This window comes from Sebastes umbrosus, chromosome 7, assembly GCF_015220745.1.
Source record: "Sebastes umbrosus isolate fSebUmb1 chromosome 7, fSebUmb1.pri, whole genome shotgun sequence".
Taxonomy (NCBI): Eukaryota; Metazoa; Chordata; class Actinopteri; order Perciformes; family Sebastidae; genus Sebastes; species Sebastes umbrosus.
The window spans coordinates 34,361,590-34,383,696 of record NC_051275.1 but is presented as its reverse complement, the minus strand read 5'-3'; the positions used below and the strand labels follow the sequence as shown (position 1 = coordinate 34,383,696).

The window sequence follows — 22,107 nt, the reverse complement described above, 5'->3', positions numbered from 1 at the left end:
AAAATTTTTTGGGTCAACGCGTTCTTTTTGACAGCCCTATAAAAATCAGCCAGACATACTGTTTATCTTTTTGAACGAATCACACTTTATGAATGTTTATATGTAATGTCCAAAGAAAAGAAAGTGTTCTCCGGCTGTTTCTCTGCAACTGTGAATCGGCATAATAAATATAATCTCTCCTTCTGTTTTACATAAATAATATATGCATAATAAAGATTATCCAAAGTGTTCTTTATTAGTTTAACATCAAGTAAATCATGGGGGAATTAAATCTGTGGAGTGACTCTTTTAAGAGTGTTTGCAATTCATGCCGTCGACCTTTTTGACAGCTGCTCTTTAAACTAATCAGTATTCACTTATTAAATATTAATATTACTGTATTGAGTGCAGTAAATGATGTACGTGTGTTTGTTCTGCAGGAGCCTTTAAGACCCTGGATAAGGACAACAGCGGCTGCATCGACCTGGACATCAAGGAGGTAAAACACAGTTTAGCAGTTGTAGATCAAAGGGTACAGGAAAAATAAATAAAATAATGATATAATTTGTTCTTTCCACGATATTGTTAGTATAATAAACAGAGAACGCAACATAAACCTCTGTATTGTAATCCTAATTAATAATTGCTTTCTTTATTATTACCTGATACGTTCTGATCACTGAGCTTGACTGATTTGACATATCTTATGGAAATAATATTAACTGTAAATATAAAAATGAAGATGACATTTTCTAACCAGAAATACGTAGTTTGGATCCTTTTTTTTTTTTTTTTAGCCCTGAGTGAGTTTGCAGGTGACCGTGAGTTTATAATAACCATCATTTATCAATTAAATAACTCAATTAAACTTAGTTATTTTCCTGCTAGCAAATAATGTTTATTCATTATTAGTAATGCTATAATTTATCTTATTTTAGCAGTTAATTGTTGCACACATTATAACATTTTATACACTATATATACATATATATGTATATATAGTGTATAAAATGTTGTGTGGACTGTTATAATAAACGATAAACTGTTAATAAATAGTTTACTGATGTAATCATAATTTAATTGTTATTCTTATTCTTATCAGCTATTATACAATATATCATTTATAAACTAATTATTTCATATTACACAAACTACTGGTATCATATGAAACTAGAAAACCTGATGAATCCATCGGTACCAACCATGTCAGACTAGCTAGTCAAGAAGGAGACTAAATAACGCTCCAAACTTACGGCTACATTTTGGCGAGGAAAAAACTGTCATGGTCATTTTCAAAAGGGTCCCTTGACCTCTGACCTCCAGATATGTGAATGTAAATGGGTTCTGTGGGTACCAATGAGTCTCCTCTTTACCTTCACGTCACCACCACGATGCTAAAGGCGGACTCCCGTAATAAATATATATATTTGCATAAAGAAAAGCACCTTTGTCCACTCCCATGTTGATAAGAGGATAAAAAAATGTGCGATTAATTTGCTTTTTTTTTTTATTTGTGAAAACATCTGGTGATCAGACAATAATCTGACACTAACGGTGTGTCTGTTTCCGTCTCTCAGTGGCTTCAGCTGACGATGTATTCGTGAAGAGGGAAGCTGCTGCTCCACAACAAACAACAAACTTCTTCTCTTCTTTCATCTCATCCCTCTTTCTCTCTTCCCCCCCTCCTCTCGTTACACTCATTACACTTGTGTGGATGTGCAATAGTGTTTGAAACCCCGCCGTCGTCATGGTAACGGGACCAAAACATGTCGTAAGAGCTGAAGTCAAAAGGGGAACAAAAAATTGGACCAAAGTGGAGCTGCTGCTGCTGCCAGGCGGCGGTGCTGCAACGTCCCTGTGTTACAGATTTCTACACTTTATGTTTTTACATTTTAAAAGGTCTCAACAGAAACTGAATAAAGTGACACAACTGACACCTAAATGTTGTTGCAGCTAGTTTGTGGGTGGGACAACTTCTTCTGGGTTTTCTGATTTCATTGGTTTTTCATTATGAGGAAAAAATTAGGCGTTTTTTTTAACGTGAAAGCACAAAACATGTTCTAGTAAAAAAAACAAAATATAAGTATGAACCTGAAAATACTATATCTAATATTTTCTAGATCTTCTTTAGGTTTACAACCTGTTCTTCAATACCTTCTTTGTTTTTATACATATAAAGATGAAAAACAGCTGTAATTTTAGTATAAATGAATATGATTTCCATGTGAGGTCAGACCAGTTTTTATATCTTACATTAAGTTTACAACCTCGCTTTTTTTCAGGTTTCTTTCAAATCTTTGATTTTCATCCTCATTTTGTCTCTCGAAGCCTCTAAAATAATAAATAATAATAAATTAATGCATAATTACATACATAAATACATACATTTAAATATAATATATATATAAATATATAATATATAATAAGTATTATATAATATAAATACATATATATATATTTAATATATACACATATATTTGTATATATAAATATATATATATTTATTATATACAAATATATGTGTATATATATATATATATATATATATAATATATACAAATATATGTGTGTGTATATATTATATATATATAATATATACAAATATATGTATATATATTATATATATATATATATATATATAAATAATATACATGAAAAAGCATATCTTAAAGTTTATTTTATGAGGTATACTGAAGTAAAGTTCAAGTATATATTTCCCAAGTATACTTTATGTAGTAATTAAGGACTAAATTGTCCCAGTTTTTAGTTTATAAAAGTATACTTTTAAGTCTTTTTAAGTGTACTTTAAGTGTAAGAATACACAGTACTGCAACTATACTATAAGTATACAGATAGTTTACTAGTTATATACCTGTAAGTGTATTACTCCAGTACTTCTTGGGATTAAATTGGCCCATTTTTAGTTTATAAAAGTACACTTTAAATATACTCTCAGTAAACTACTAGTTAAATCGTTTTTATACTACAAGTACGTAAGTATATCTAATTGATCAAAAGATTAAGAACAAGTATAAGCGAAGTATAGTTAGTCTTTTCTAAGTTCTTTTTGTTATTCCTGTAAAGGGGCCAATAGTGTGTATTTTATTTAATTTATTAATTATTTAGTATTTAGTATATAATGACCCAATATAACGTATTATTTTGATGTTTATGTCTGCTATAATACTCTTACTGAGTATAATATTCCTTTTAGTATTAGACTCACTGGTTAAAGAGAAGGAACACTGTATTTGTATGGTGAATGCGACCTTTTAAAGTATTTACTGTGATTTCTGTGATATTATTGTATGAACTTTCAGGAACAGTGACGCAAACAGCATGTTACTATGGACATAAATGCACTTTTCTCTGCTGCTAAACACGACTGCAAATTGTATGAAATTGTGTCTAAAACGTTTACTTATTTATTTTTTTAATTTTTAGTTTTAGTTTTAGGTATGTTAATTTTAATACTTATTTATTCTATCCTTTTTAATGCACTGACGGGAGCTGGGAGAAACAATATTTCGTTTCCTTCTGTGTATGCAAATATTGTGAAATAATACTAGTGAAATGACAATAAAGTGAATCTTGTCTGCTATAATACTCTTACTGAGTATAATATTCCTTTTTATATTAGACTCACTGGTTAAAGAGAAGGAACATTGTATTTTTTATGTTGAATGCAACCTTTTTAAAGTGTATATAATCCCATTTTACTGTGATTTCTGTCTGTGATATTATTATTGTATGAACTTTCAGGTCGCTGTGGTGTGTTTGCTGAGGGACGGGGCGGGGCCGGTGTGGAGGAGGAGGAGGGGCGGTGCTGAGGAGAGAGACAGACAGAGAGAGACAGGCAGAGAGACAGAGATGCTGAGTAGGAGGAGGGACGACAACAGGAGCAACAACAGGTTTCTGCGGATGTTTTAAAGCCGGAAGATCTGCACAAAAAGTCTAAAGAAGAGCCGATGAAAGGTAGGAGGGCTGATTTCAGACTTTACTCATATTACAGAAATACATGAAGATGTTAAAGTAATTATAAAACCAACTGCTAGGTAAGACTAGATATCGTCTTATATTTTGTATATGTGTTGTCTTTTCCTGGTTTTACAGGCTGCATTACAGTAAAGTGAAGTCATTTTCTGAACTTAGCAGTCATATCCACATTAGTGATGATTATTTATAAAAAAAAAAAATATTTTCTAAATGTTTTAGTCGACCCTACAATATCGTCTCAATATCGATATCGAGGTATTTGGTAAAAGAAAATATTGTGATATTGGATTTTCTCCAAGGAACCTATCACAATACAAAATAAATAAATAAATTCTTTATTTTATTTTTTATTCTTTTATTTTTATTTATTTATCTATCTTTTTTTTATCAATTTCCTTATATATTTACTCTTCTGTTTAATTTTCTCTTTTATTTATTTATGTATTTATTTTCATTAATTTTTAAATGAATTAATTTATTAATGCATTCATTTTTTATTTGATTTATTTTTGCAAATATTTATTTATCTATTTTTGCATTTATTTTTATTAATTTTTAATTAATTAATTAATTAATTAATGTATGTATGTATTTTTATTTATTGATTTATTTTTGCAATTATTTATTTATTGATGTTTTGCATTTATTTTTTTATTAATTTTATATTAATTTTTAAATGTATGTATTTATTTATTCATGCTTGGATTTTCCCTTTTCATTTCAACCCTTATTTACAAATAAATTATTTGAAAAAATAATAAAATTAAACAAATAAAACAGAAATATCAATTAATGACTATATTTATTTTCCGCTACATTTAATGACAGTGATTTATTTATTGATTAATTTTTGATTTTGGCAGCTTCCATCCTCCATAGCTCTAATGTCTCTCAGTGTAAACAGAACAATGAGTGTGTTTAACAGCAGATGGACAGATTTGTCTTCAATCATCTTTTATGTTCTTTAAATTCAGTAAATCTGCACGTTAAAATATTTAAAATATACAAGACTACCTGCTGAGTAATTCCCTCTTAATGTTAATGAACAAAACGCAGATATTAAAGTGTAAAATCAGTAAAAGCACCGGGTGTTTGAAAGTCAGTGGCCGTAGACTGTAGAGGCTTACACATGATCAGCAGTAGGAGCTGTGTGCCGTGAGGTGCGGTGCAGAGCGGTGTGCAGAGTACAGGTGACGTCACAATGAGCACCAGGTGGCAGGTAGGCTTCATTGTTTACTATGTGCTTGTTCACAGCAGTCTGACTGTTGACTTTGTGCCATGCTTCCTGACAAGATGGCGGTACGCTTTTAACGTAGAGTTTGAGAGATGGGAGCTGTCATCTCACTGGTTGGATATTAAAAGCTCTCTGACAAAAAACAAAGGTTAAAGTTGAACCTGATTTAACTGATTTCAATTTAGCTCGATAGAGTAACAACGGCTTGTGCTGCTGTCTTAAGCTGCAGTTTCTGTCGTGACTTTTACTGTAAGAAATCAATTATTTGACACAAAAACGGTCCGCCAGAGTCCGACATCAGAACTGCCTCCATAGCAACGGTCTGTTATACATAGCAACGGTCTGCTATAAAGAAATAACAGACCGTAGAACGCCGTGATTGACCAATCAGAATCGATTATTTAACAAGGCCGAGTCATAAAGAGGGAGAGTGACTTCGTTCTCTGCTCAGGTAGACATTACTCCTCTATATCTTTACATAGACAATAGTTGTTTGCTGTTATATTAATGATCTGGATATCGTTTTGAGAAACTTGAACGTGAACTGTTTTATTCTACTTTTTACTTTGATCGGCAACCAGGAAGTTGTTGCAGGACGCTTAAAAAGTTGTCTGAGTCCTTATTACTGCTTCATTTCTCCACTGGTTAGACTTAGGTCTGTTGGTTTCTCCTGTTGTAATATTTTACTATCAGCTCTCTAACTAGCTGGCATGCCTGGTGTGTCAACTGGTTGGTTGTCGGGAGAACCAGCGGCTCCTGGAAACCTACAATTACTGACATTCTCCGTCTGCAGCGACGCTAAACACCCACCAGAGTGCTAAACAGTCATTTACATTTTTCATAGCTGAGTCACAAAGTATTTTCAAGCTTGTTTTCTGAAGGTCCCATTGAATTTATATGATGATCTAACAAAACCAGCTCTGTATGTTATGAGGATTATTTCTTTGCGATCATGATAAAACTGTTTGAACTAGGGGTGTCGCGGTACACTGGTATCAACAATAAAACCATGATATCATGTTAATAGTGTGAGACTTAAATCCCGCTCTTGTACAGTTATGGTTATCTTTCTCTCCACCTCCTTACAGTCATATTTAGAGTGTAATTAATTTGTCAAATGAGAGACAAACTGCAGAATAAACTAAATTGAATATGAATTTGACTGATAGCATTATTATTATTTTCCACATTTTTTTATAGATATCATTACTGTGAATTCTTTTGGTCACCATAATCATGTCAGCTCTAGTTCAAACACAACTGTTCAATTAATTTCACTTCCTTTAGAATGTAATATAATGTATTAACATTTTTTTATTAATCACAAGAAAATAAATATGGTACATTATTAGTAGTCTGAGTTTGGAAAATCTGGACTTATTTTTGGATAAATTACTATACTTTACAGTTTGGTAAATGTGGTCGAGACCTGCTTAATTTTAATAAGACAAATTAAGAAAATAAATGACTCGATAAATAAATAAATATGTCATTAAATGTAGCAAATATAATATTAAAATAAATGTAGCCATTAATTAATTGATAACATGTGACATAAATTGATATTTCTGTTATAATTTGCTTCTTTATTTAGTTGTCTTTGTATTAAATCCCTTATTTATTAACTCTTCTGTTTAATTTTCCCTTTTATTTATTTATGTATTCATTTTTATTTATTTATTTGTATTTATTTATTTATTTATTTTTGCATTTATCTTTATGTATTTATTTATTTTTACATTTATTTTTTTATTTATATTTATTTTTAAATGTATTTATTTATGTATGAATGCAATTTATACATTTCGTTACACATTTCTTTATGCAATTCTCAACGTGTGTCATGGGGTCAGAGAATACAAATGCACACAGTTAAAAATAAATATAAATAAAAAAATTTGCATGAAATAAATACATAAATAAATAAGAGAGAGAATTTAACAGAAGAGTAAATAAATAGGGGAATTAATACAAAGATAAATAAATAAATAAACAAATTAAAACAGAAATATCAATTTCTGTCACATTTTATCAATTGATTAATGGCTACATTTATTTTAATATTATTTTTGTTATATTTAATGATGACATATTTATTTATTTATCGAGTCATTTATTTTTTTTATTGATTTATTTTTTATTTTGGCAGGTTCCGTCCTCCATACTACACAGGAACAAATCTGGACACATCTGATCAGCAGGCTGTACCACTATGTCTTTGTTGTTTTATTGTTTATATTTAATATATAGTATTGAGAGGATTATCATGGTGAAATAAAGTACATTTAACTGTAATGAACTGTTGTCTGTCTGCCAGCTCGTCTCTCTGGTCGATTCTGTTGTCAGTCATTATAAATAATCACGGTGTCTCTCTGCTCTCCAGGTGCAAAAACCACCTGATGCTGCAGCCTAATCTGGTCACCTGGGACTGAACACACACACACACACACACACACACACACGCACACACACACACGGAAGGACGGACGGCCAACATGGCGTCAGACCCGCCCATCTTGACAGAGCAGCAGGAGCTGCAGAGGAGAGCCAATCAGGTCACAGATGAGGTAAAGAAATGGATATTTTCTAGATCATCTAGAAGGCTTCCCCATAAGTAATATGCTTCATTAAATATTATATATAAAATGTGTTAAGAGAGTTTTAATACCATGTCAACAGACAGACCGGCCGATGATCCATGAACTGGAAGCAGTACAGAACGTTACTGAACCGAATCGAATCTAACCTCCAGTACTCCGCGTAGATTATAAACGCTTGAGTATAAAAACGAGTCATTGAAATCGTTTGAGGAAATGGAGACGTTATCGGGCTTTTTATCCAGAAAATCCAGGCCTGACCTCCCCAATATGGCGACGACGCTGACGCACGATCCAAATGCCAATGTGGCATCTAGCCTACGTATATATATCTATCTATGGGCGTGATGATGTTTAGTAGTCTCATTTAACCACTTGTTAGCAACTGCCTATTTTAAGACACGTAAAAGCTTCAAAATTCCCAAGTGGGATAATTACTGACGTATTTTATATCGTAGAAGAAAACATTAAAATCTCTTTAGCTTGTGTTAACACAGACCTTATTACAGGCATCGAACTAAAAACCCATTGACAAGAAGTGCCGAAATACTGACTCATTCTCAGGTTTTAGGACAGAACTTTATACACAAGGTAGTGTTTTTATTTTTTACTCATTTGTTATGCGTTTGAAATAAATAAAATAAATAAAATAAATAAAATAAATAAAATAAATAAATCTAAAATACACAAAATGTGGAACAGCACACAGAAGAGACGGGACGTGTCATTATGAGCTACAGAGAGCAGTGCTCTGCCTGAGGGGAGTGTCCCTTTAAGGACACCTGACTCACCTGGTTGCCATAGAGACGGCTGGTCTCCCAGTGCCACTATCTGCAGAGAGACATCAGGCATGGATGAGCTCACACACACACACACACACACACACACACACACACACACCATGGGGTTTAGAGGCTACTGCAGGTCAAAGCCATTTGTCACCTCGTCATCCCCTCGGTCCTCACGGTTCTCAGTGGGGAAGTCCCCAGGGATTAACATGATATTTACACAATACACACACACACACACACGCACACACTCAAACACACACACACACACACACACAGCAAGCGGCGGAAAGACCGGAGAGAGAATAATTAGTGTGTGTGTGTGAGAGCACAGTGTAAACACAGCTCATCGTTTCTGCTGTGTTGACTTTCTTAAGGTTTATATGGAGGTTGGAACCTGCCACAATAAAAAAAATAAATCAATAAATATAATAAGTAGTATGATGATGAACTATGATGGAGAGAACGGGCTCGGCGGCGTGTCCGATGACAGGGTGCATCTGTCCCGTTTCCGGCGGCATCGGCCTGGAGGTTCCGACTGTGAACGAGCTAAACTTTGGGGAGGAGACTGGCGGTGGGACGGCACAAAGAAATGTGTAAAGAAAAGAATACATAAATAAATAAGTTTGGGGAGATAAATAAAGAATGAATAAATAAATGCATAAATACATAAATAAATACATACATTTAAAAATAAATATAATATAAATAAAAAATAAATAAATGCAAAAATAAATAAATACATTTAAAGAAATAATAAAATGCATAAAGAAATGTAAAAATAAATGTGTAAAGAAAAGAATGCAGAAGTAAATTTAGTTTGGGGAAAGAAATAAGGGGTGAAATAAAAAGGGAAAATTGTACAGAAATAAATAAATACATACATTTCAAAAATATATATAAAATAAATAAAAAATTGAATTCAGAAATAAGTAAATAAATGCTAAAATAAATGAAATATAAATGCATATAGAAATTAATTAATTTAAAAATGCAAAATGAAACAGAAGAGTAAACAAAAAAGGGAATTAATACAAAGATAAATAAATAATGAAGCAAAATAAAACGGAAAACTCAATATATGTCGCATTTTATCAATTACTTAATGTCTACATTTATTTTTAATATTATTTTTGCTACATCTCATGACTTATTTATTTATTTATCTATTTATCTGTTTATCTATTTATCTATTTATCTATTTATCTATTCATATATTTATTTATCGAGTCATTTATTTATTTATTGATTATTTTTTTATTTTGGCAGGTTCTGTCTTCCATAGATCAGGGTAAAAAAGCAGTTAAAGGTCCAATCTGTATATTTTTGACTATATACCTACAGTGTATATAAATTATATGTCTGTTCACATAAACAAAACTTTTATATAATAATGTTTTGTGTATTAATCAGTCAATCATAATTTACTCCTTTAAAAAAACAAACTGCATCAAAAAAATGTTAACGACCTGTCAATCATTTTGGGAATAATAGACAAACTTTTAGGCAACACTATATTTTATAGGTCTGCTATTTCCTAATGATATCCTTGGGGAAAAAAACATTATATTTGGTACAAATTATGGGGGAAAGACAAGATGAAAGATAATTTGTTGTGTTTAGTTTAAAAAGCGTTTCCAGAGGAATTTACTTCAAATAATTCTCAATTTAAACCCAACTGAACACCCATTCATGACGATTATTATGTAAAACTTAATTTCTTATATCTGCAGAATTATATGCTTACCTGTAGATAAATTCAGCTGACTATATATCACATGTTGAAGCAGCCATTTTTTGTGTCTTTCAGTCCCTGGAGAGCACAAGACGGATGATGCAGCTGGTTGAAGAGGTACACACATAAACACACATATATACACGTATACATATACAGTATATATATATATCCAGTATTGGTACGTGTCCACATCCTCCATCCATTCCACGCTTCCCATTCATCGTCTGTGTAAGCAGCCGTGCAATGCATTCTAGTAGCGTGGCGGCACGCTTCGAGAGACGGGGCGTCACGTTGGCCGCTCCTCATCTGCATAAAGTTGAGGTCTAGTCTACTTTATGCAAATCACGGGCGTCTGACGCGACTCGCCACCTCTGGAAACTCCAGAGAAACTCCCTTTTAAACTAACCGTTGTCGATCTAAAATACAGACTCAGCAACTGCAGGGATTATTTCTTGCATAAAATGTTTTCAGAAACACATTTCAATGAACTATTTCAGCCCACGGAGGGAAAGTGTTCATCAATCAGGTATCTAGTAGCAGCCTGTCAAGCGTCCAATGCTGGGAAGCGCAAACAAAGGACTGTTCCCCGCCTTTTCGTTTTGAACGGCCAATGAGGAAACTCCAACACTCGGCCAACCAATCGTGTAACTTCATCACTCAGTGACAGACATTTGCGTTTGAGAGCCGGCCCTCTGCGATCCAGCCCAAAAAAACAAACATTACTGCTATTCATATTGTCATTCAGGTAGCCAGAAATCAGTCTGAACTTGCTGCAGAGAGACAATCATCACATGACAGTCATATATTGATCTATCTGCAAGCTGATTTTCACATATATGAAGTGAAGCCAATGGCTGCCTGGAAGCCATAACAGTATTAGTATTTATGTGTTTATGTGCTCCTTCCTGCAGAGTAAAGATGCTGGGATCAGAGCTGTGGTTATGCTGGATGAACAAGGAGGTAATCAGTTCTGTTTGATCACTTACATTTGTTTTAGCCTTGATCAATGTGTTCTCAACTGTAAAATAGAAATGTTTTCCAAGAAAGAAGGTCAGGAGTTTTTACTCCAATATTTTAATATTTTACTTTCCAGCCCAGTCTCACGACAGCTCGTGAAATAGACTCAAATTTAATTTTTTTTTCATGATGGTCTGCACAAAATCAATTTGTATGTAATCCACGTAATGTGAACCAGGAAGTATGAAGAGCGGCGAACGCTGCGAAGCGAGGAGGTCGGGATGGATGGGTTATGTTACAGAACTTCCGAAGTTTTTATAACCCAAAACTGCGACCTTTTCCTAAAACTATATGGTAGTTTTTGTCACGTTACTTCCGTACTTAAGTTACGGCACTTCCGGTGTTATTATAACTCAAACCGTGATCTTTTCCTAAAGCTAACTAAGTAGTTTTTTTCACATAACTTCTGTACTTAGATTACGGCACTTCTGGAGACTTTATAACCAGAACCGCGACCTTTTCCTAAAAACTATTACGTTGTTTTTGTCACGTAACTTCCGTACTTAAGTTACGCCATTTTCTGAGTTATTATAACTCAAACCACGATCATTTCCTAAAGCTAACTAAGTAGTTTTTTTCACGTAACTTCCGTACTTAAGTTACGCCATTTTTGGAGTCACAGTATTATAATCCATATAATCCAAACTGCGATCTTTTCCTAAACCTAACTAAGTTGATCTATGTACCGAACTAAGTAGTTTTATTTTGAAAAGACTGGAGCAGAAATTGACACGTGCTTCACGTGTTTCTGGACATTCGTAGTAAAACGCACAAAAAAATATGTTGAAATCACGAAAAATGTTGTGACTATTTCACGAACTGTCGTGAGACTGTGTTGAACTTTCATCTCTGTGTTCTGTGACGTTTGTTTTTAACCCAGTTCAGCACAAATACAGGAAGCTGGACAGACTGCTGTGCTGTCCAACAACTTCACAGCTGTCCTCTTTAAGCCTCTGGTGCATTTTCAGTGGTGGTTTTAACAAGGATTGACACGGATTGTTATTGTGCTGTATATAATGTCATATAATGGTGAATTTGCAGATTCTTTACCAGTCAGTCCACTGAGAGAGCTCTCAGTTAGTCCACATACATGTTGTATGAAACCTTTGAACACGACCTACTCAACGACATCCTGAGCTTTGATTTATGAGGATTGTCTGAACGTGTCGTTGACCAATCAGATCAGTCGGTTGAAACCCATCTGTTGCATAAAACACCATAAAACTCCTGTTCCTAACAGAGCAGTTGGAGCGTATTGAGGAAGGCATGGACTCCGTCAACCGGGACATGAGAGAGGCCGAGAAGAACCTCACAGACATGGCCCAGTGCTGTGGTCTGTGTATCTGGCCAATCAGGAAGTAGGTCTTGGTTTCCGGGATCCACACCTTCACCCACCCGGTGGCCTTAAAAAGAAACATACTGGTGCCCAGTTCCATTAAATTAACTTAAAATAAGGATTTTTATTGGAATATGGTTCCACAATAAGAACACTCCTCCATCCATCCATCCATCCATCCATCCATCCATCCATCCAACAATTTTCCATGCCAGCTTATCCGTATATAGACGTATAGTTTATGCTGCTTTAACGCCTCCCAGTGTTACTCTTCCACGTTGTTAATTTAGTCAACGAGGGCTGAAGTTACCTGACAAACTACCTTCTGCCAAACGTTGTGCTTTCAGTCATTTTTGCATGACTTCTTTAGACTTTTCTTTATTCCGCAATGACCCCTCGAGGAGGTATATACTGTTTAGACATAGTCACACATGTAAGAAAAAAACCTGAAATAAAATAAGTGCACAGCGACATAGATAAATACATAAATATATATATACAGTTATAATTATTCACAAACACACCCAATAGCTACTTCACTGTAGCCAATATTATTTTAACAAACATGCTAGATTGGTTAACTCTTTGATATTTTTAGTGTTTAACACGTGTTGGGAACGTTGGGACTCATGCAACAACCTTTTTGTATTCTTTTTTTTAACTTTCTCTTCCTTTTTTCACACCGTGGGCTCGTAGGAGTGACCCCTAATGCTCCTAACGTCAGATAACTGTGTAAATGACCTGCGTAAACAATGATGAATGACACCTGAGCGTAGTTCAAAGTAATGAAATGTACAGTCAAGGGTTGTCAGTTGATTAAAATATTTAATTGTGATAATTCGCAAATTAATCTCACTTTTTTTTTATCTGTTTAAAATGTACCTTAAAGGGAGATTTATCAAGTATTTAATACTCTTATCAACATGGGAGTGGACAAATATGCTGCTTTATGCAAAATGTATGTATATATTTATTATTGTAAATCAATTAACAACACAAAACAGTGACAGATATTGTCCAGAAACCCTCACAGGTACTGCACTTAGCAAAACTGTCATGGCCATAAATGAAAATGGCCATGATAGTTTTTCCTCGCCAAAATTTAGTGTAAGTTTAGAGCGTTATTTAACCTCCTTCATGACAAGCTGGTATGACACGGTTGGTACCGATGGATTCTTTAGGTTTTCTAGATTCATATATTGCTAGTTTAAAGGGACTATTTTTAACTTTCAGAAATGCTTCTTAACAGCGACACCTGTGGCCGTGAAATCAACGAAAGTCAGCGTCGGGCTCGCGCTTGTGCTCGCTCTAAATAGACATGAACGAGCATCGCTCAAAACAGTGAGGCGACACACGTCAGCTAAAACCACAATATCACTCTATATTTCAGCTGCTTGGCAGTAATGTTAGCTGACCAGACGAAGGTCTCTCCATGAATCAATGCTGATACTGTGTTGGCTTCTCGGGGCTCTGCAGCGAGAAACTCGTCTCCCTCCGCCCGCAGCTGGAGTGAACAGGGGAGACAACGGCACCCGGTCGGTAACGAGACGATAGCGTTTCTCTCTGAAGAGCCCCGTCACTTCACAAGACACGGGAAACCTCTGTTGGTCTGGAGGAGCTGCAGCAGTTATTTCTGCACAAACGTCCCCTGTGCATTCACTAGATATTCTCAGAGCTAAACTAACTCTTCTGCAGTGTGGAGTGAGTGCGCGTTCACGTCTAGAGGTGGAGCGAGTACGCAAGAACGCGTGCGCTGTCTGAGTGAAGGCAAGCAGGCAGAGGAGGAGAGACGGCGGCTACACGCGAGCATGCATATGCGAGCGCGCATGTGTCCCGACTCGCTACATTTATACGCTTAGAAAGTTACAAACAGTCCCTTTAAGTGCAAAACTTTGGATAACAGCAGAGTAACTGCACATGACTCCTTCGACAGTTCTGGACCATCGTAAATTGTGTTCGCACCTAAGAGAAAAATTGGTGAATGCGACAAGTTCTAAATCACTCGTAAAAGCCACTCCAGAACAAATCTATTGGTTAGAGTGGTTCGTGCACGAGACCCAATGTCATGTTAAATACGTCTTCTTTGAGATTATGGCACCATTATCAAATCGTTTCTGGAACACGTTACTGTAAACACAGTTCAGAATAACTTTTTTTGGGGGGGAGGGGCACCACTCTTTAAATGCACCAAAAAATCTGTCTACACATGTTTACAATTCTATCCAAGTCATATCTCCCGTATTGCAAATATCGAGGAGTTTAATTCTGCATAAACATTATTAATTCCAAAAACTGATGGAGAGAGCATGATGGAACTGGGCACTGAGGTCAGGGTGCAAACAGCCGGCACAATGTGGCACAGCTTGGCACAGCTCGGCACAGCTCGGCACAGCTCGGCAGAGCTCGGCACAGCTCGGCCCCGTTTGTTAGTGGTATTTATCATTTGTTTGTTATAGTTTTGGGCGTCTCGTGTTCAGTCGCTGGTGGCTGGTTTTTCAGTTCAGCTGTGGGGCTTTTAGCAAATAGTTGGTGATTTTGTTTTGCATTCCTCCTCCGCTCCCCTCCTCCATCCTTTCCTCAATCCTCTCCCTCCATCCTCTCCTCCATCCTCTCCCTCCATCCTCCTTCTCCATATCCTACCTTTCTTCCTCTGCTTCTACCTACTCCTCCATCCTCCTCTTCCTTCCTACTCCTTCTCCATGTCCTTCCTTTCCTCCTATTCCTCCATCCCCCTCTTCCTCCATCCTCCTTCTCCATGTTCTTCCTCTCCTCCTGCCTACTCCTCCATCCTCCTCTTCCTCCCTCCTCCTTCTCCATGTCCTTCCTTTCTTCCTCTCCTCCTTCCTCCTCTTCCTCCCTTCTCCTTCTCCACCTCCTTCTTTTCTTCCTCTCGTCCTGCCTACTCCTCCATCCTCCTCTTCCTCCATCCTCCTTCTCCATGTCCTTCCTTTCTTCCTTTCTTCCTCTTCTCCATCCTCCTCTTCTTCCCTCCTCCTTCTCCATGTCCTTCCTTTCTTCCTCTCCTCCATCCTCCTCTTCCTCCCTTCTCCTTCTCCACCTCCTTCCTTTCTTCCTCTCCTCCTGCCTCATCCTCCTCCCCCCTCCTCCGTCTCCTCTCATAGAGCAGTTGGAGCGTATAGAGGAGGGCTTGGATCAGATCAACTCTGATATGAAGGAGGCTGAGAAAAACCTGACTGACCTCGGCAAGTGCTGTGGCCTCTGCTCCTGTGATAAGTAGGTGGAGGTGTGTGTGTGTGCGTGCGTGCATATGTGTGTGTGCGTGTGTGTTCGACTACTACACATCATTCTGAGGTAAGTATGTTGTGATTCCTCCAGAAGATATCAGTCAACTTTCTGTTGAAATAGTGATTTAGAATGAAAACATTTCCATCCAGTTTGTTTGATTTCATTCAGTGTAGTTCATGAGACCGTGCACATTGCACACGGATAATGTGCGTTGAGAAACACACGCATTAATGTGTCGGCAAACCCTAGTTTTCATACTTTGACAATTAGTTGCTTTAGCTTTCTTTTGTTGCCAGCTTGCTTTGCTGCTGTGTGGATGTTCAGCTGTTTAGATATCATCCTACAACATGTTTGTCAGCTCTACTGTCTAAATGGACCACTACACTGTACTCCTTGTTGCATGTTTGAGAAACAAAGCCAATAAAATAATGCCGACTGTACTGCAGCCGTAGGACCGGTATGGGTTTATGGAGGACGGAACCTGCCAAAATAAAACAATAAATAAATAAATGACTCAATAAATAAATAAATATGTCATTAAATGTAGCAAAAATAATATTAAAAATAAATGTAGCCATTAATTAATTGATAAAATGTGACATAAATTGCCTCTTTATTTATTTATCTTTGTATTAATTCCATTATTTATTTCCCCTTTTTCATTCATATATTTTATTTTTTTATTTATTTATTTATTTTTGCATTTATTTTGTATTTATCTATTTATGCATTTATTTTTTTAATTGATTATTTATTTATTTATAAATTTTCCCTTTGCATTTCACCCCTTATTTGTTTACCCAAACTTATTAAAATGTACAAATTTATTTCTGTATTCTTTCCGTTATGCATTTATTTTCACAATTTTTTTTTTCTCATTTCTTTATGCATTTTCGCCTCATTATGCAAGTGAGGGGGCTGTCTCTCAATGTGTGTTATGCGGTCAGAGCATACAAATAAATACAATTAAAAAGAAATATAAAAAAAGACATAAATAAATAAAAAAGAAATGCAAAAATAAATAAATACATTTAAAAATTAATTAAAAAAATACTTAAATAAATAAAAGGGGAAATTAAACAGAAGAGTAAATAAATAAGGGAATTAATACAAAGATTAATAAATAAAGGAGCTAATTAAAACAGAAATATCAATTTTTTCCACATTTTATCAATTAATTAATGGCTAAATGTATTTATTTTTTGCTACATTTAAAGACATGTTTATTTATTTATCAAGTCATTTATTTATTTAATGATTGATTTTTTTATTTTGGCAGGTTCCGTCCTCCATATGGTGCAGTGAGGTTCTTGTGCATCACATTAAACAGGCTGAACTCACAATAAAAAGATAAGATCATAAGGTCATTCTCTCTCTCAGACTGAAGGCCTTTGAGGAGAGCGGGGCGTACAAGGCGGTTTGGGGCGGAGGCTCCGGTCAGGATGGCGTCGTGTCCAATCAGCCGCCGTCTTCTCGAGTCGTCGATGAGAGAGAGCAAATGATCATGAGCGGAGGACACATACGGAGGTAGAGAGAGAGTTTAATGATGTTATTGTAGGTTGTGTATTGTGTTGGGAGAGGCAGCTGTGTAATGTAATGTAATACCACCAGTCATCAGTCATACAGGCAGCTGGCCAAACACAGCACGTCATCACAACACAGCACGTCATCACAAACACACACTCACACTCTTCCCGCCGCTCTGTCTCAGGGTGACTAACGACGCCCGCGAGGACGAGATGGAGGAGAACCTGACTCACGTCGGCAGCATCATCGGAAATCTGAAGAGCATGGCGCTGGACATGGGCAACGAGATAGACACGCAGAACGTCCAGATCGAACGCATACAGGGAAAGGTACTGCTGTCACATTAATTACAAACGCTTCATGAGGTATCAGCAAACATCGCAGTATGTCACAGAACACCACATATCAACTAATATGTAAACCAAAATCACAGCAGGCCACAAAAATTACCAAGTAGCATCAGATGGCACCAAATATTACCAGAATTATTTTCATCTAAATCTTAATTGACCTACTAGTCCAGAGGTCAGCAACCTCTCTTCAGCTCCTCTCCAGTGGTTCCCTGTGGAGTTTTAAAAATGGAAATGAAGAACTGTTCTTTGTTTACATTTTCATTTTTATTTATCATTGTTGTAGGTCTATGGTACGACGGTACGACGGAGTATTAGGACCACATTGAGGAAAAATAATAAAATCTGAGTTTACGAGAATAAAGTCATAATATTATAAAGTAGTAATTTTACGTGGTATTTTATTACGTGTTATTATGACTTTATTCTCGTAATATTACGACTTCTTTTCTCGTTAAGTTATGACTTTATTCTCGTAATATTACGACTTTTTTTCTCGTTAAGTTATGACTTTATTCTCATAATATTACGACTTCTTTTCTCGTTAAGTTATGACTTTATTCTCGTAATATTACGACTTTTTTTTTCTCGTAAAGTTATGACTTTATTCTCGTAATATTACACTTTGTTTCTCGTTAAGTAATGACTTTATTCTCGTAATATTACGTCTTTTTTCTCGTTAAGTTATGACTTTATTCTGTAAATCTCAGATGTTTTTCCCTCAACGTGGCCCTAATACTCCGTAGTTCATTTGCTCTTTGGCCCTCACTGCATTAGACTTATATTCTATATACTTACACTATAAACTGTGTTACCTTCATCACAATGATCAAATGTTTTGCGGCGTCAGACAGATTTCTTTTGTTTTTTTGCCGAAAATGTCTCTTTTGATAGTAAAGGTTGCTGACCCCTGGACTAGGGGAACATTTGTTTGCTGGAGTTATTAAACAAATACATTTATATAACCCAATCAGAAAAGAAACACCACAAAGACAAACAGTTTTATCAACTTAAATGAAAAAGAAAACATTTTTCATCAATCCAATATCTATACCCGCTTGTTCTGTGCAGGGCGGGGTTACAGTCACATTCAATTCACCTGCATATCACTGATTCCAGTGATAAAAGACAGCAGAAAGGTTTCTGCATGTCGACGTTGCTACATATACTGTATACACATTAGGGCTGTCAAAGTTAACGCAAATTCATATTAACACCACTGATTTCTTTAACGTGTTAACACAACTTGTACTTTAGGTTGTAGCTCGTTTTAAAGTTAGAGTGAAGATACTGGTATCATATGAAACTAGAAAACCTGATGAATCTGTTGGTACCAACCATGTCATACCATGTGAGAAAGAGAGAGATGAATGCAGCACACTTAACAATAACAATAATGAGTTTTTTTTATATTTTAATAGAAGCTATACCTTAACATTTCTTTAATTTGGATTGCTGACATTGTAGGCTTTCACAACCTGCTTTGAGAAGACAGTATTTGATTAGCCAATGCAATAAAAAACAACTTTAATTTGAGAGACACAGAGAGCTCGTTTACATTTCCTGTTTCCTTTTTCCTCTCTCTCTGCAGGCTATCCTCAACGTGTCCCGCATCGACGCCGCCAACCAGAAAGCCAACAACCTCATGAAGCGATAGAAGGAGCGCGCTTCCATTTCTCTCTCTTTTTTCTCCACTTACTTTCCAATTACTATCCATCTGCATGCCGTGCCAAAGTGTTGCTGCTGTTATTCTCTCACACACGATTGCTGTGATATTCCTACAGTAGGGGTCAGCAACCTTTACTATCAAAAGAGACATTTTAGGCAAAGAAAAAACCCAAAACAATCTGTCTGGAGCCGCAAAACGTGATCATTGGGATGAAGGTAACACAGTTTATAGTCTAAGTATATAGTATATAACTCTAATACAGTGAGGGCCAAAGAGACAATGTACTACGAAGTATTAGGGCCACATTGAGGGAAAAAAACATCTGAGATTACCAGAATAAAGTCATAATATTACGAGAATAAAGCCATAACTTAACGAGAAAAAAAGTTGTAATATTACGAAAATAAAGTCATAACTTTGAGAAAAAAGTTGTAATATTATGAGAATAAAGTCATAACTTTACGAGAAAAAAAGTCGTAATATTACGAGAATAAAGTCATAACTTTACGAGAAAAAAAGTCGTAATATTACGAGAATAAAGTCAGAACTTAACGAGAAAAAAAGTCGTAATATTACGAGAATAAAGTCATAACTTTACGAGAAAAAAAGTCGTAATATTACGAGAATAAAGTCAGAACTTAACGAGAAAAAAAGTTGTAATATTACGAGAATAAAGTCATAACTTTACGAGAAAAAAAGTCGTAATATTACGAGAATAAAGTCAGAACTTAACGAGAAAAAAAGTCGTAATATTACGAAAATAAAGTCATAACTTTACGAGAAAGTATATAGTAATGTCAGATTTATTTTTTTTCCCTCAATGTGGCCCTGATACTCGTAGTACTCGTAGTACTGTCGTACCATAGACCTACAACAATGATAAAGAAAAATGAAAATGTAAACAAAAAAACAGTTCTTCATTTCCATTTTTCAAACCTCCACAGGGAGCCACTGGAGAGGAGCTGAAGAGCTGCAGGTTGCTGACCCCTGGATTACTGCTGGTTTATAGGGGACAATAAGTTTTCAGTTTTATCTCGCGTTCCTATTTCTTCTCATACTGGCCTGATAGTCTGATATGACATCCTTTGTCCGATTATTATAACTCTATTTCACAGCAAGGCCTTTATTGCAACTATACATTTCACACTCCAGCGAGTTCTATCATATCAAGCTTTTAATAATAATAATGATCCCTGTAGGGGGGTCACTGCAGCAGCACCACCGCCACCAGCAGCAGCAGAGAGCACACAATCAGGAAGACAAGAAGTCAAGAAATCATTTTAGAGCAAAACACAGCGAAAGAATCGGCCTCCTCCGCGTGAACCTGAAGCCGATGGGAGTGATACCGAGCAGATCATTTAAAAACAACAAATAAAAGCTCTAATGTGTGCAAGCATATATGTCCAAATGTTCCCAATGTAAACATGATTATAAAGCACCACCCCCCCCACACTTTACTATTATTATGGAAACACGCATTTGTCCCCAGAGGAAGATCTCTGGCGACACCAAGCGGACACACATGGAACCTCTTCTTCCTCCTCCTCTTCCTCTTCCTCTTCCATGCAGGCCCTCTCTCTCCATCTTCTCTCTCTTCTCCATGTTGATATAAAATGGTGGTGAAATGACGACGAAATTGGGTGTCCTCGCTAATAATCCATCATTTGGATCTGATTCACACAGCATTTATAGAAACTACTTTGTGTGTGTTTTTTTCATTATTGTCATAATTCACATTATTAGCTGCAGTCTTGACCTACATGATGAGAGTAGCCTAATGCTGGAATTCACATGCTGGTAATAATATATTTTGTTGACATGCTTGTCACACTAGCAGGTTTTTAAGACGTTAAAAAGGCGCAACTAGAGGGCGTGTTGGGTTGTGATGAAATGCTAAAATATATATATATATATTTTTTTTGTTATGTGTGTTTTTGTTTTGTTTGTTTGTTTGCTTTGTTGTTGTTTTTTTTAACTCTACTCTTTCTTTTTGTCATTATTATTATTGTTATTTCTTTTCTTGGTTTTGTTTTGGTTTTGAATGTTGAGGTTGTTTTCTCTTTAGTGTACTTGATGGGTTTGTCTGTAAGCTCATCTACTTAAAAGTTGGTTTATAGACTTGTAATTACAAACAGTGGATTGTATATTTGAAAGAAGGGAAAAAATAAATAAAATAAAAACATGGCATGCATGATGACTTTTGGAGTAATTAATGAGGTGAGGAGTGTGGGGGGGGGATGTTTTTTTTTTTGCCATTTTATTAATAATTGATTAGTCGACACAATAACCTACAGATTAATCGACAATTAAGATAATTGTTACTTGCAGCCCTAGTTTCAATGTTTTCATCTATCAACATATGTAATGTTACCATACTGATACTTGTATTTCTATTTTATATTTATCCTAACTTTCTTCTGATATGTAGTGATTATGATGTATGTTTGGACCCCCTAAAAACACAAGATGGTACATTTTAAGGGGTTTTATCCAAATAAATACATGTTAAGCTTAATATGAAATTATTTAAATCAACATTGCGTCTTTTTTGTGTTCTGATCACGTGGTCCGTCTGAGCCAATCAGCGACAAATTATGTCATACTCTCGCGTGGTCTTTTTTATTATTATC

At 35.5% G+C, this 22,107-nt stretch overlaps 2 protein-coding genes across 3 annotated transcripts in view; both read left to right on the top strand.

Annotated features, from left to right (window-relative positions):
• capns1b (calpain, small subunit 1 b) overlaps positions 1-1,921 on the top strand; it is a 28,137-nt gene extending 26,216 nt beyond the window's left edge. The window contains exons 12-13 of the mRNA XM_037775937.1: positions 420-478; positions 1,557-1,921. Coding sequence (XP_037631865.1) covers positions 420-478; positions 1,557-1,583 — 86 coding nt within the window. The 3' untranslated portion in view covers positions 1,584-1,921. The remainder of the gene's footprint in view (positions 1-419; positions 479-1,556) is intronic.
• Positions 1,922-3,637: 1,716 nt separating this feature from the next.
• zgc:101731 (SNARE_SNAP25N and SNARE_SNAP23C domain-containing protein) lies at positions 3,638-19,694 on the top strand. 2 transcript variants are annotated; one of them, XM_037774584.1, is made up of 8 exons: positions 3,638-3,954; positions 7,593-7,776; positions 10,405-10,446; positions 11,244-11,292; positions 15,808-15,919; positions 17,312-17,458; positions 17,643-17,787; positions 19,400-19,694. In XM_037774584.1, exons 2-8 carry the CDS (start codon positions 7,705-7,707, stop codon positions 19,463-19,465), a joined length of 633 nt encoding a protein of 210 aa, XP_037630512.1. In that variant the 5' UTR covers positions 3,638-3,954; positions 7,593-7,704; the 3' UTR covers positions 19,466-19,694. The 2 variants fall into 2 exon arrangements, with proteins under 2 accessions (XP_037630512.1, XP_037630513.1); XM_037774585.1 differs by lacking the exon at positions 3,638-3,954 and having other exon boundaries at positions 7,289-7,776.
• The last annotated feature ends 2,413 nt before the right edge of the window (positions 19,695-22,107 follow it).

What these genes read in the sequence shown, in the direction of transcription:
- zgc:101731 (XM_037774584.1), top strand. Translation starts at nt 7,705, where the DNA reads ATGGCGTCAGACCCGCCCATCTTGACAGAGCAGCAGGAGCTGCAGAGG. An exon ending in TGATGCAGCTGGTTGAAGAG is followed by an intron (nt 10,447 to 11,243) that starts GTACACACATAA and finishes TCCTTCCTGCAG; the next exon opens with AGTAAAGATGCTGGGATCAG. An exon ending in TCGAACGCATACAGGGAAAG is followed by an intron (nt 17,788 to 19,399) that starts GTACTGCTGTCA and finishes CTCTCTCTGCAG; the next exon opens with GCTATCCTCAACGTGTCCCG.